Source organism: Amphiura filiformis, chromosome 20 (genome assembly GCF_039555335.1).
Source record: "Amphiura filiformis chromosome 20, Afil_fr2py, whole genome shotgun sequence".
In the NCBI taxonomy this organism is placed as follows: domain Eukaryota; kingdom Metazoa; phylum Echinodermata; class Ophiuroidea; order Amphilepidida; family Amphiuridae; genus Amphiura; species Amphiura filiformis.
In genome coordinates this window covers 14,051,867-14,067,402 of record NC_092647.1, presented here as the reverse complement: position 1 = coordinate 14,067,402, position 15,536 = coordinate 14,051,867, and the positions used below count along the sequence as shown (strand labels likewise).

Below are 15,536 nucleotides of genomic sequence, written 5' to 3'. Positions count from 1 at the left end.
TCTTTACATTTTTTATGCGTTTTGGAGGTTACACTGTCGGAAAAGCTCTTTAATCCGGATTTTTACGCCTATATGGACATGACTTGACCTCCGGTTAATATTTATCGGAGAAAGAAAAAAATTCGAGTGGGTCTAATTTTTTGTTACGTATTGGGCTCTATACATTTTGTATGTGTTTTGGAGGTTACACTGTCAGTAAAGCTCTTTTATCCGGATTTTTTTCGCATATATGGACATGAGCTGACCTCCAGTTAATATTTATCGAAGAAAGAAAAAAATCAAATGGGTCTAATGTTTTGTTACGTATTGGGCTCTTTGCATTTTTTATGCGTTTTGGAGGTTACACTGTCGGTAAAGTTCTTTTATCCGGATTTTTCGCGTGATCATTGAGGAGCAACAAGCGTGCCGCCGTTGCGTGGCGGCGCGAGCCCTGACTAATATCACTATCAACTATTGTGAGATATTATACACCAGAAAACCAATCAAATTACGTGAATTCTTTACAAGACGCACCCATTGAATAAGAATATATAATATAGTATCTAAAGATGTAAAACGAGTGAAATGTTACTAATTTAGAAGTGAACTACTTGATCACTCTTTTCATAATGTGGGTGGGATGGGGTAGTTGATCCAAACGTGGTACAGGTGTGCTGACAGCAGTGGCGTTGCCACCACTTTTTCAGAGGGTGGGCAAAGGGGCAAGACAAATTTTAAGGAGGCAAACATTGTCGAAAATGGTCAAAAATGGGCTAAAATGTACAAAAAATGGCCTCAGAATCTAACATATATCAGGGCGACCACCATCCTACAGAGGGGACAGGGGCAAGACATTTTACAGGAGGCAGCTGTCCCCTTTGCCCCTAGCTACGCCGCTGGCCGACAGTGGGTGGGTTAAAAATTGACCCATATTTATAGTAGCAAATTGAACAAATTTAACCCATTCTTAACCTCCAAAAATATGACCCATTCACCTAAAAATGCCAATTTGGGACTATTGCAAGGAAACACCCGTCAGTCCGATACACCGTCAATCCGAACCCCCGTCAGTCCGAAAACCCGTCAGGGTTAACCCCAATCCTTACCCTAACCCTTACCCTAACCCTTACCCTAACCCTAACCCTAACACCCCGTCAGTCCGATACACCGTCAATCCGAACCCCCGTCAATCCGAAAATCCGTCAGGGTTAACCCTAATCCTTACCCTAACCCTTACCCTAACCCTAACCCTAACCCTAACCATTACCCTAACCAACCCTAACCCTAACCCTAACCCTAACACCCCAACCCTAACACCCCGTCAGTCCGATACACCGTCAATCCGAACCCCCGTCAGTCCGAAAACCCGTCAGGGTTAACCCTAATCCTTACCCTAACCCTTACCCTAACCCTTACCCTAACCCTTACCCTAACCCTAACCCTAATCCTTACCCTAATCCTTACCCTAACCCTAACCCTAACCCTTACCCTAACCCTAACCCTTACCCTAACCCTAACCCTAACCCTAATCCTTACCCTAACCCTAACCCTTACCCTAACCCTTACCCTTACCCTAACCCTAACACTTACCCTAATCCTTACCCTAATCCTTACCCTAACCCTTACCCTAACCCTTACCCTAACCCTTACCCTAACCCTAACCCTAACCCTAACCCTAACCCTAACCCTAATTCTAACCCTTACCCTAATCCTAACCCTAACCCTTATCATTACCCTAACCCTTACCCTAATCCTAACCCTTACCCTAATCCTAACCCTAACCCTTACCCTAACCCTTACCCTAACCCTTACCCTAACCCTAACCCTAACCCTAACCCTAACCCTTACCCTAACCCTTACCCTAACCCTTACCCTAACCCTAACCCTAACCCTAACCCTAACCCTTACCCTAACCCTAACCCTAACCCTAACCCTAACCCTAACCATAACCCTAACCCTAACCCTAACCCTAACCCTAACCCTAACCCTAACCCTAACCCTAACCCTAACCTTAACCCTAACCCTAACCCTAACCCTAACCCTAACACTAACACTAACCCTAACCCTAACCCTAACCCTAATCCTTACCCTAACCCTAACCCTAACCTTAACTCTAACGCTAACCCTAACCCTAACCCCCTAACCCTAACCCTAACCCTAACCCTAACCCTAACCCTAACCCTAACCCTAACCCTAACCCTAACCCCTAACCCTAACCCTAACCCTCACCTAACCCTAACCCTAACCCTAACCCTAACCCTAACCCTAACCCTAACCCTAACCCTCACCCCTAACCCTAACCCTAACCCTAACCCTAACCCTAACCCTAACCCCCTAACCCTAACCCTAACCCTAACCCAAACCCTAACACTAACACTAACCTTAAGCCTAACCCTAACCCTAATCCTTACCCTAACCCTAACCCTAACCCTAACCCTAACCCTAATCCTTACCCTTACCCTTACCCTAATCCTTATCCTAATCCTTACCCTAACCCTTACCCTAACCCTTACCCTAACCCTACCCCACCCTTACCCTTACCCTAACCCTAACCCTAACCCTAACCCTTACCCTAATCCTAACCCTAACCCTTATCATTACCCTAACCCTTACCCTAACCCTAACCCTTACCCTAATCCTAACCCTAACCCTTACCCTAACCCTTACCCTAACCCTTACCCTAACCCTTACCCTAACCCTAACCCTAACCCTAACCCTTACCCTAATCCTAACCCTAACCCTAAACCTAACCCTAACCTTAACACTAACCTTAACCCTAACCCTAACCCTAATCATTACCCTAACCCTAACCCTAACCCTAACCCTAACCCTAACCCTAACCCTAACCCTAACCCTAACCCTAACCCTAACCCTAACCCTAACCCTAACCCTAACCCTCACCCTAACCCTAACCCTAACCCTAACCCTAACCCTTACCCTAACCCTAACCCTAACCCTAACCCTAACCCTAACCCTAACCTTAACCCTAACCCTAACCCTAACACTAACACTAACCTAACCCTAACCCTAACCCTAATCCTTACCCTAACCCTAACCCTAACCTTGACTCTAACCCTAACCCTAACCCTTACCCTTATCCTAACCCTAACCCTAACCTTAACCCTAACCCTAACCCTAACCCTTACCCTTACCCTACCCTTACCCCTAACCCTAACCCTAACCCTAACCCTAACCCCAACCCCTAACCCTAACCCTAATCCTTACCCTAACCCTAACCCTAACCCTAACCCTAACCCTAACCCTAACCCTAACCCTAACCCTAACCCTAACCCTTATCCTAACCCTAACCCTAACCCTAACCCTAACCCTAACCCTAACCCTTACCCTACCCTAACCCTAACCCTAACCCTAACCCTAACCCTAACCCTAACCCTAACCCTAACCCTTACCCTAATCTTAACCCTAACCCTTATCATTACCCTAACCCTTACCCTAACCCTAACCCTAAACCCTAATCCTAACCCTAACCCTTACCCTAACCCTACCCTAACCCTAACCCTAACCCTAACCCTAACCCTAACCTTAACACTAACCTTAACCCTAACCCTAACCCTAACTCACCCTAACCCTCACCCTAACCCTAACCCTAACCCTAACCCTAACCCTAACCCTAACCCTAACCCTAACCCTTACCCTAACCCTAACCCTAACCCTAACCCTAACCCTAACCCTAACCCAAACCCTAACACTAACACTAACACTAACCTTAAGCCTAACCCTAACCCTAATCCTTACCCTAACCCTAACCCTAACCTTAACTCTAACCCTAACCCTTACCCTTATCCTAACCCTAACCCCTAACCCTAACCCTAACCCTAACCCTAACCCTAACCCTAACCCTAACCCTAACCCTAACCCTTACCCTAATCCTTACCCTAACCCTAACCCTAACCCTAACCCTAACCCTAACCTTAACTCTAACCCTAACCCTAACCCTTACCCTAATACCCTAACCCTAACCCTAATCCTAACCCTAACCCTAACCCTAACCCTAACCCTAACCCTAACCCTAACCCTAACCCTAACCCTAACCCTCACCCTAACCCTAACCCTAACCCCCTAACCCTAACCCTAACCCTAACCCTAACCCTAACCCTAACCCTAACCCTAACCCTAACCCTAACCCTAACCTAACCCTAAACCTAACCCTAACCTTAACACTAACCTTAACCCTAACCCTAACCCTAATCCTTACCCTAACCCTAACCCTAGAATGACCTTTGACAATTTGGGTACAAAAACTCGTACTCTGCAACTTGAGGTCAAATTTTACACTATGATTATTTAATTGAGGTTATTGGAGTATGCCATTGGGATGAGGTTATTGAGGTGGTAAAAACGTACCACTGTAAAACAAAAGTGGTAGCATTCATTGCTACGTACTTATTCATGCAGCTATACCAGGAATAAAAGTCACTCGGGACTGGGGAAAAAATCCGAATTTCTAGGATAATTTAAAGCTGGAAATAAGTTTTTAGGAGTTAAAATATTAAATGAATTGCTTTGCGTGCTAGTCATAAGCTATTTTAAGAACCATTGAACCAATACTAGGCTTGCTTGTACTCATTTTAATGCATTTTTCATGCTGATTTCAAATATGGGCATGAAAATTTACAATTCTGAAATTTTTGAAAAATTCAAATAAAATTTGAAACTTGTCGTCTGCAGTCGACACCCGCTTGGAGAGAGTTAAAATCTAACACGTGTTCGTTTGGGACTTTTGCAAGAGTGTTCGTTTTGTCGGTTTCGTATTACTTAATTAAAACTACGCACATTATCAATAACGGCTAAACCAGTTTTTTATTTTGTTTCAAAAGTTCCATTCATAATTTATTTTTTGATCCTTTATGATATCTAAGAAAATAACTGGTACGAACATAAAATTGATTTCTTTTAATTTTATTTCTAAACGTCACAATTATTCACAAGATTACTTTCTTTTTATTGTTAAAATTATTAACATAATTATGCAAAATGTATTCCCTCAATTTCAATTATCAAAGTAAAAAAGCACAATCCTGGCGGCCATTTTGAAAATTAATATAGCCGCCCTCTACAGCATCTCCAACATTTACATTGTACATGTACAACACGGGTTCCCTTGAATCTAGATATGTATTAGTAGAAGATACTTATTTAAATAGGTGAATTATTTTCATCATCAATATTCTACGGGACTTTGACCCTGGATTAGGTCAATTATGCCCTTAAAAATGTTTGCAAAAATACTTTACATTTTGAAAATATTTTAGAAATATTGTTGCAGTGTGTTTTCATACGAAACGTTTTAACACGTTTTCATGACATTTATATAACCCGACATTTAATATTATTAAAACGTTTTTACATAAAGCAAAACCCAAAATATAACTTTTTTGTGTTTGCTGGGAAATTTTCCAATTTCTGAGGTCATCATTCTCATCTCATTAACTTACGTTGAGCCCCATATCGTAGCATTAACAATTAAAACAAATAAATACGTAACTGATTCAATGGTAATGTTGTATGCGTGAATGGTTAATTTATTTGCATAACATTCGACCTTTGATCCCGACCTTTGGTCATAACCTGAAGAAGATAAGAAAGAAGATAAGGAAGCAGTAGGAAGCAGCCAGGCAACAACAATCATTAGTACTATAATACAGTATAGTATTATAGAGTATTATCGACTATTCACCGAACAGTACTGTCTTTTCAACCAAATATTTTTAGCAGCAGCAGTAAGAGTGCACTGGTATAATTCTTTACTTCATTTCCGTCATACAGAACTGAGGTGAAATTTACCCCGTAACCTGAAACCAATATGTACGGTATAACAACGATTTGGGCATAGAATAAAGAAGCGTAGATTGCATTGTAAGCTGTAGCCAAGTGAGTAATATCTTCTTATTTGAAATCGCTAGTTTCAAACATAATAAAATTATTAATTATGTTACTTAACTACAGCAGGGACAGAAATATGATATGACAGAAATGTATGAAGTTCGTTCCTCAACATTCAAACTTTCCGATTGATGAGATCGTAGACTTCTCCGAGTCCACTTGCCCATTTTGCATACTCTGGCTATTACATTTAAGCATAAAATGCTGATTTGTATTAATTTGTGAGCAATTGATAGATTTTCACATCTGATATTTTCAGTCACCATCGTACTCCCTCTGTTTGTTAGCTCCCGGATATTTTTTTTTTGCTCGGGCTTTCGCGATCAATCAACTGGTAGATTCCAAAAATGTTGCATTCAATATTTTATTGTCACTAATCATCTAATTATGTAAACTCTTTATGACCATTTTACTATTGAACACTATAATTTTAATAAACATCAGTATAATGTTGAGTTCAAGGGAATGCTTTTATCGTGATTAATAACATATTTTTATCAAAATTCGACTATGGCATAGTCTAATGAGATCGATCTCTCATCTCATGTTATTCACGGAATAAATCATATTTTGAATATAAATTGAATAAAAACGCCTACATTCTTATTTGAAATGTGTTAAATATTCTGTGTCATTTATATTTCACAAAATTAATAGTTGTGTCATAGGGATCATTTTCTTGGTCATTTCATGTCCGGAATGAGCCTGAAATATGTGACTATACTTTTAAGCACGGATATTTGACACAGAATTGAATCATTATGACCCAAAACAACGACCCCTTTAATTGTCATATCAATTTGACTATTATTCCGAATCATTTTTAACATAGAAATTGATAAGTTTAACACAGAATTTTTGTTATTTTTTAAAACAATTTTCCATGTTATTCCATTTGACACATTTAACTGTGTCATTTTGACCAATAACTTGTGGTTTCCCCTGCGGGTTTATTGTCTGTGTTAAATTTGACCAATTCCGTGTTAAATTTGACCAATCTGAAATAGGAGTGTATGTGTAAGGAAACACACTGTCCAAATCAGTGGCGTAGCCAGCTTTCTTGGTCGGGTGGGGGGGGGCAAACGAAAAATATATCCCGGTTGCATCATTTTGACGGTTGCATCATTATTATCGGAAGATACCGGAATTTTTAGAGAAAATGTACTTGTATTTGTAAAGTCTTTGAGCTTCCAAAAAAGGCCTTATTGGGATTTAATATTTTACACTATTTTGGTCCATGATCTAGGTGAAAAGGGCCTTATTTGGACTGACAATGTATGTGGGTCACGACATGCTTATTGGGACAGTCCGGTGTTAACACCCTACTTTTTTGAATCGGTCTGTGAGACACATTTCCTATTGGGTCTCTGTCCACTGAAATGGCAACATATTCCATTGGGTCAGGACATACGGATCTGAAGACAAATCAGACTTTTTTTTAATGCCAGGAAATGCACTCGAGACCTGGTGCACTAAGCATACCAAAGGCGAATACCCTAACCATTTGGCCGCGCCCTCCTGAGAGCGTGGTGTAATGGACAGGAATTGAACCATCAACCTGGTGTATCAAAATGCCAAAGGCGAGTATACGCTAACCATTAGACCGCACTCTCCCTGAGAGCCTAATGGCTTAAAGGACTTCCGAAATAAGGTACCGATCGTTATTTGCGGCAGGGGGGTGGGCGTTTTGGAAAAATATCGACAAAAAATTCTCGTTCCCCCCTCGCGTCCGCTCTAAATTTTCGGAATCCCCCTTAGTTTCCCAAATTTCTCAATTCAAAACTTAACAATCCCCCCTCCTGGTTCAACAAAATATTTCGCGTTCCCCCCCTCAAGATCCCCCATAAAATGTCCGGTTCCCCTCAAAATGACCCCCCCCCTGTTGTAAATAACGATCGCTCCATAACTTTGTAGTAAAAAAAAACCCCAACAATAACAACAACAATAAAAAAAAAGACAACAACAACAACAACTATTTCTATTAATTGTATTTGTCCATAGGATGAGACAGTTTGGATTGCGGAAAGTATAGTGAAATATATGAAAAGGTCTATTAAGGGGGTACTACACCCCTGGCCAATTGTGTGCCTATTTTTGCATTTTTCTCAAACATTATAGCACATTGGTGACAAGTAAGATATGTATATGGCAAGGACTACAACTACTGTACTGAAAATTCAGCAACTCAAAGCAAGTAGTTATTGATTTATTGACCAAATATTAGTGTTCCCTCATTTTTGAATGTAACTCCACAACTGTTGTCTGTGCTGAAATAAAATTTCCAGTGCAGTAGTTGTAGTCCTTGCCCCTATAATATACATACATGTATCTTACTTGTCGCCAATGCGCTATAATTTTGAGAAAAATGCAAAAATAGGCACAAAATTGGCCAAGGTGTAGTACCCCTAAGTTGAATTAATCAAAGTAACCCAATAAAGATTAGCCAATGTTTGTCTCAATTATAGATGGATTGATGTTTATTATTCGTTTCAGGAATGTTTCCGAGAAGGCCACGAGTATGGGGGTATCTGATACCGCATGAGTGTAAATATTGCAGAAGGTTTTTTAATAATACACATCGATATCTGCGTCATCTACGTCATCATGAGCTGCGGATTCGTGTATACTGGTATGACTATAAGAAGAAGATGATACCGATATCAAGAAGAAAGAAAAACACCTCCAATAATAGCCAAGATAGTAGAAGACATGGTTTTCTGACGTCACCATCTCTTGACCAATGGACATCAAGCAAGCAAATGAATGAGAACGATTCGCAATTGACATCTTACCAAGGTCAGCATTATGAGACAACGTTTTCAATCAGGAGTCAGGTACAAGAACAGAATAATACCAAAGAGAAGCCTTACATATGCCAATACTGCAACAAAGGCTTCACATCGTCTGGTAACTTGAAAACACATGAACGAATCCATACCAAAGAGAAGACTTACATATGTCAATACTGCGACAAAGGCTTCACACAGTCTGGTCACTTGAAAACACATGAGCGAACTCATACCAAAGAGAAGCCTTTCATATGCCAATACTGCAACAGAGGCTTCGCACAGTCAAGTCACCAGAAAAGACACGAACTACTCCATACCAAAGTGACGCCTTACATATGCCAATACTGCAATAAAGGCTTCACACAGTCTCGTGAATTGAAAATACATGAACGAATTCATACGAAAGAGAAAACTTACATATGTCAATACTGTAATCAAGGATTCACACATTCTAGTCACTTGAAAACACATGAACGAACCCATACCAAAGAGAAGCCTTACAAATGTCAGTATTGTAATAAAGGATTCACAACGTCTGGTAGCTTGAAAAGACATGAAGCAATCCATACCAATGAGAAGCCTTTCACATGTCAGTACTGTAATAAAGGCTTCAGAACGTCTAGTCACTTGAAAACACACGAACTAATACATACCAAAGAGAAGCCTTACATTTGTCAATACTGTGATAAAGGCTTTAGAACGTCTGGTAACTTGAAAACGCATGAAGCAACCCACACCAACATGACAAAAGAGCATGAAGAGAAGCCTTACATATGCCAATACTGCAGCAAAGGCTTCACAATGTCATGTAACTTGAAAAAACATGAACGAATTCATACGAAAGAGAAGCCTTACATATGTCAATACTGTAACAAAGGCTTCATACAGTTCAATAACATGAAAAGACATGAACGAATCCATATCAAAAAGACGCCTTACAAATGTCAGTATTGCAACAAAGTTTACAAACACTTAGGTCGCTTGAAAGCGCATGAACTAATCCATACCAAAGAGAAGTCTTACATATGCCAATACTGTAATAAAGGCTTCGCACAGTCAAGTAACTTGAAAAGACATGAACGAAACAAAAGAGACACTTTACATATGTATGGCTTTGCACAGTCAGGTAGTTATAAAAATCTTCACAGTGTCAGTTCAGTTCAGTTCAGTTCAGTTCATTATTATCATGTAATTCAAGGCCACAGGCCCACAATACAATATATTTAGTACATAATACAAACAAAACATCAATAACATAATCTAATTAAATCGAATCTCTAATTTTCATTGCATAAAAAACATATTTAGATAAACATTGTAAATCATGAGCATTTTCGGTGCTCAGTGTCAGGTAACTTGAAAGCACGTGAACGAATTCATACCAAAGAGAAGCCTTAAAATGTTAGTATTGTAATAAAGGCTTCACACTGTCATTGTTAGGAGTCGTTAATAATACCTCAAGGCCAAAAACACCCTTTTCCCAAATTCGCTTCCGAATGCAAAATAAAACACACTGATTAATTAAGTTAACAATATCTGAGTCTTTTAATCAAACGAAAAGTATGTTTTAACAATAATTGTGTGAGTCAGCATAAACACATAAAATAAATCATACATATACTAGTACACTCTTTAGCAAAGTTACTTATCCAGCAGCCTTCTTGTTGTTGTTGATTGTAAAAGTCTTGTAAAGTTCTCAATGTTCTTGATGTATATCCTGATTCTCCATGTTCACTTGTCCTGCGAAGATCACCGTTCAGCGAAGTCCACCCTCTGCATAAAGTCCTCTCACAGTTGACCATCTCCAAAAATGGTGCTATTTTCACCTTTCACACAATTTCTAATGGAAAACAGGCCTGCATTACAGTTGTCCCCCTGTTTCCACTTACATTGACAGAAATGTTGTTTTATAAATCAGACTTCAGTAAGTAGACAGAAGCATATATATATATATATAGTCCTTTCCTGGAAGAGGTACGCACTTTGACGTATTCTAGATCTTCTCCGATATAACTGAATAGTAGTATATTGACTACAATATTTATGATATAAGGCATATGAACTGTTAGCACATTAGCTGGCCCACAACAACACAATAACACTGTGAAGAGTTATGTATACATTATTTTGTTTATTGACCAAACATAAAGGAATATATATATGGGAATTCCCAAGAATAATTATAAACATTAAGCTTTCAAATTACATCATTTCCTTTGGGGAATTCCAATATGATGTCATATCCACTTTGCAATCTCAGGGGAATCCCCAATCCGTAACAAATCCTGACTTTGTTTCCCGCCCTTTGTTTACAGTGACTTGGGGAAATCCCAAAATGTCTTTACAAGCTCTTCTCAGGGGGATTTCCCCGTCTCTCAAAATATATGACCTTTGAATTCTATACCTTTTCCGAATCCTTATGACCTGAGGAGTAGTTTGACGTCGTTTGCCCTTACTCCAAATATTTTGGTAAGCATATCAACATGATCAAGAGCTACATCTGCGCCAAATCATGTGCTTTTCTGGTCAAGTGCACAATAGTGTCACCATTCTGCCGCACTATTACCTAAAGTTAGGGCCTATAAGAAATATAGTGAATACAGACCTGTTTCAAAATAATTTCTGTTGTATTGTATTGTATGCATATTTTCTCATCCAGACTTGTGGCAAGACTATGATTATTTATGCAAGAAAATAAACTTGTTTCCTCCTTTTTCAAACAGTTGCCCTCATGTTGAAATTAAAAGTGCTGGATTCCCTGTTTTTTCTCCAAATAGTAGCTAAATATTTAAATTCAACTGTTGTTTATACATTAAGACTTTCGTAAATTTTTGGAAGAAAACATAAGGAAGGAACAACAAGTCAAATTAAACAGAGACGGGGGACGAGATCTTCCAAAAATTTACGAAAGTCTTCTAGAAACACCAAAACCATGCAGGTGTGAAGAAGACAATCAGCCAGTCACTACACAGCAAACACAAAACGTTTCCGACATCATTCGCAAAAGGTTGTCAGAAAACGTTTAAATGTCGGGTTATATAAAGGGTACATTAATGGTATAAAACGTTTTCATAACATTAAATAACATTTGTTGGCACAGCAAACACAAGTGTTTTACAGAAAACATTCAAATGTCGGGTTATATAAAGGGTATAAAAACGTTTTAATAACATTCTAAAACCATTTTTGAAAACTTGATACAAATCATTCTAAACAGAATGTTATTTTGGGGTTGAAAAAATATTTTGCAAAAAATGTTTGCAAAAAATATTTACAAATACGTTTTTAAAATGTTTTCACGACGTTTATATAACCCGACATTTAAATGTTATTGAAACGTTTTGAAGAAAACATTTTAAGAACATTTCTGTGTTTGCTGGGGCAAATATTTTAACATAATGTTATTTAAGTGTTGACAAAATATTTGGCAAAAATGTTTGCAAAAATAGTTTACAATAACATTTTTGAAAACATTTTAGAAATATTGCTGTAGTGTGTTTTCATACAAAACGTTTTAAAACGTTATCATGACCTTTATATAACCCGACATTTTAATGTTATTAAAACGTTTTTACCTAAACCAAATTGTATTGTATGCCTATTTTCTCATCCAGACTTGTGGCATAACTATGATTATTTATGCAAGAAAATAAACTTGTTTCCTCCTTTTTCAAACAGTTGCCCCCATATTAAAATTAAAGTGCTGGATTCCCTGTTTTTCTCTCCAAATAGTAGCTAAATGTATAAATTCAACTGTTGTTTATACATTAAGACTTTCGTAAATTTTTGGAAGAAAGCATAAAGAAGGAACAACAAGTCAAATTAAACAGAGACGGGGGACGAGATCTTCCAAAAATTTACGAAAGTCTTCTAGAAACACCAAAACCATGCAGGTGTGAAGAAGACAAGCAGCCAGTCACTACTGCCTGAGGATGGTAACAGATCGTTAACTCTCTTCACGCGGGTGTCGACTGCAGACGACATGTTTCAATTTTTTTTTCAAAAGTTCAAAAATTTCAGAAATGTAAATATTTATGACCATATTTGGAATTAACATGAAAAATGCATTAAAATGAGTAAAAACAAGCCTAGTATTGTGAGAAAGGTTTTTAACACAAGTCTCCACATACATAAATGACAGCCAGTGAAAAAATTTCACTCACCAGCCTAGTATTGGTTCAGTAGTTCTTAAGATAGCTCTTGATATTTTGAGAAAATATTTCAAAACTTCCACTTTTTCCGTTAAAGCGCATGGCTAGCACGCAGAGCTTTAACAGATAAAATATTTGCATGGTAAATGAAAATTTTCCTCCATTAGTTTCTGTTGAAAGTTTCAAAACTACTTTTGTTTTAAGTATTTTTTTACTTGTGAAACTAAAATATTTTGAAAATTACCAAAAATTAAGCTAATCACTTCCTTTACAACGAGTTTACTGTTCTGCGTGCTAGCCATAGCTTCAACATAAAAAGTCCAAGTTTTAAGATATTTTATCAAAATATCAAGAGCTATCTCAAAAACTACTGAACCAATGCACGTCTCATGCTGATTCCAAATAATGGTCATTGAAATGCACAATTCTGACATTTTTATGGAAAATTTAGAACTTGTTGTCTGTAAACGACAGCCATGTGGAGAGAGTTTTTAATGATCTTATTACAAAACCTTTCTTTCATTCAATATTTATCATAATTTTATCCTAGCGAATGTGATCACTCATCCATAACTTATTCATAATTACAATTCATCGCTACCGTCATTAAAACAACAATTATGATTAAAAAATAATTAACATACATCAAACGATGGATAAATTGATTTTGTTACATGCAGTGCTTATATTAAAATAATTTGAACTTTGCATGATACAGGTCTATCTATTTACGACATACAAAAGAGACAGCGGTAAAGCTTTTATCACTTTGATGTTTGTAAAATAGTAATTCGTGGTTTTAATGATGGCGCTGTCACCAAAGAAGGCATTGAACAAGTGGGTAATCGTTAGAGCCTTGGTGTTAGGGTAAAACCACGCCAAAGTTCAAGCACAGACCGACAAGTACACTACAAGATTCCTATTATGACCGCCTGCACGGGTACACACTGAGTACCTGTACAGGTACAATTTGCTATCTACTGTAGATAGCATAATTTAATGATTCCACTTTGCTATTGGCTGTAGAAAGCTTTGATGAGTTCAATTTGCTATGTACTGTAGATAGCATTGATGAGTTTAATTTGCTATCTACTGTAGATAGCATTGATGAGTTGAATTTGCTATCTAATGTAGATATCATTGATGAGTTCAATTTGCTTTCTGGTCTTTTTAAATTTTAAAATGTTGAGAGAAGTCAAATAGAAGGCAGTTTCCATAATAAAAGCTAATTCAATTTTTAATCAAATTGAATTGAATTGTTGTTATATAGTAGTATTTTGTTTTAATTTTACCAGCAAGAGTTTATTATTGTATGTTGACCACATACACCATTTATTAGTTTTAGTTTTCAAATGTATTATTATATGCCTAACTTGATAACCAATTTGAAAAACTGATCGAAATCACATTTTACTTTCACATGTTCAAGTTTAGTAAACTTTGGAATAGCCAATTAATTCGAGTCGTTATTGTTGTGAAGATAATAACAATCTAAATTTCCATTTCCATGATCTGATAATCTTGTATGCGTAAACAGTTTATTTCTTTGCATAACATTCGACCTTTGATCCCGACCTTTGGTCATATTTCGATATCGAAGAGTCGAGCATAGACAGTAGCGTTTACAACAATCATTAGGCTTATTGAGAGATTCTACTTCGGCTATTCACCGAACAGTACTTACTGTATTTTCAACCAAACTACTGTTTAGTAGCAGCAGCAAGAAGGCACTGGTAAAATTGTTTACTTCATTAACGTCAACATCAGAAGGTTAATTAACACCGTAACCTGGAACCAATATAACTAACGATTTGGGCATCAGAATAAAGAAGCGTGGATTGCATACAGTTGTAGCCAAGAAGAGTTCTTTTATTTCCAAGTAAGTAATATATCTTCTTCATTTAAACTGCTAGCTCCAAACATAATAATATTTGGAGTTTAAACTGTTGCTGAACTACAGCAAGTACAGAAATATCAGGAGGGAAGTTTATGAAATTTTCACTTTTAAACTTTCCGGTCGATGAGATTGATCTTGATTACACAATAATAGTGCAAAAATAGTCCACCAAATGGCTTCAATGAGGTCTTCATTTTCACAATTTTCTCACTTCTGAGGGGGAAAATCCCCCTAAGACACCCCCTCTGTGCGCAACTTTATGGGTACATAATTATAAAGCAATAATTCAGACAATAAAAGTCAAAACTTGTCCACAAATGGCTTCAATTGGGCTGTCTTTTCGCAAATTTTAGGCTTTTTCAAACTAAAATTTTACACAATAATAGTGACAACCCAGCAAACACAAAAACGTTTTTAAAACGTTTTAAATAGGTTATATTTTGGGTTTTGGGTAAAAACGTTTTAATAACATTAAAATGTCGGGTTATATAAAGGTCATGAAATCGTTTTAAAACGAGAACAATATTTTTAAAATGTTTTCGAAATGTCATTGTAAACTATTTTTGCAAACATGTTTGGCCAAATATTTTGTCAACACTTAAATAACATTATGTTAAAATATTTGCACCCAGCAAACACAGAAATGTTCTTAAAATGTTTTTTTTACAAAACGTTTTAATAACATTTAAATGTCGGGTTGTATAAAGGTCGTGAAAACATTTTAAAAACGTTATTGTAAATATTTTGGGCAAACATTTTTTGCAAAATATATTTTCAACCCCAAAATAACATTCTGCTTAGAATGATTTGTACCAA

At 37.4% G+C, this 15,536-nt stretch overlaps 1 protein-coding gene across 1 annotated transcript; it reads left to right on the top strand.

The window, feature by feature from the left end:
* Positions 1-5,606: 5,606 nt before the first annotated feature.
* On the top strand, positions 5,607-10,210 carry LOC140142682 (uncharacterized). Its single transcript, XM_072164678.1, has 2 exons — positions 5,607-5,871; positions 8,377-10,210. The coding sequence occupies exon 2, from the start codon at positions 8,379-8,381 to the stop codon at positions 9,897-9,899; it is 1,521 nt and encodes a 506-aa protein (XP_072020779.1). The 5' UTR covers positions 5,607-5,871; positions 8,377-8,378; the 3' UTR covers positions 9,900-10,210.
* The last annotated feature ends 5,326 nt before the right edge of the window (positions 10,211-15,536 follow it).

What these genes read in the sequence shown, in the direction of transcription:
- LOC140142682 (XM_072164678.1), top strand. Translation starts at nt 8,379, where the DNA reads ATGTTTCCGAGAAGGCCACGAGTATGGGGGTATCTGATACCGCATGAG.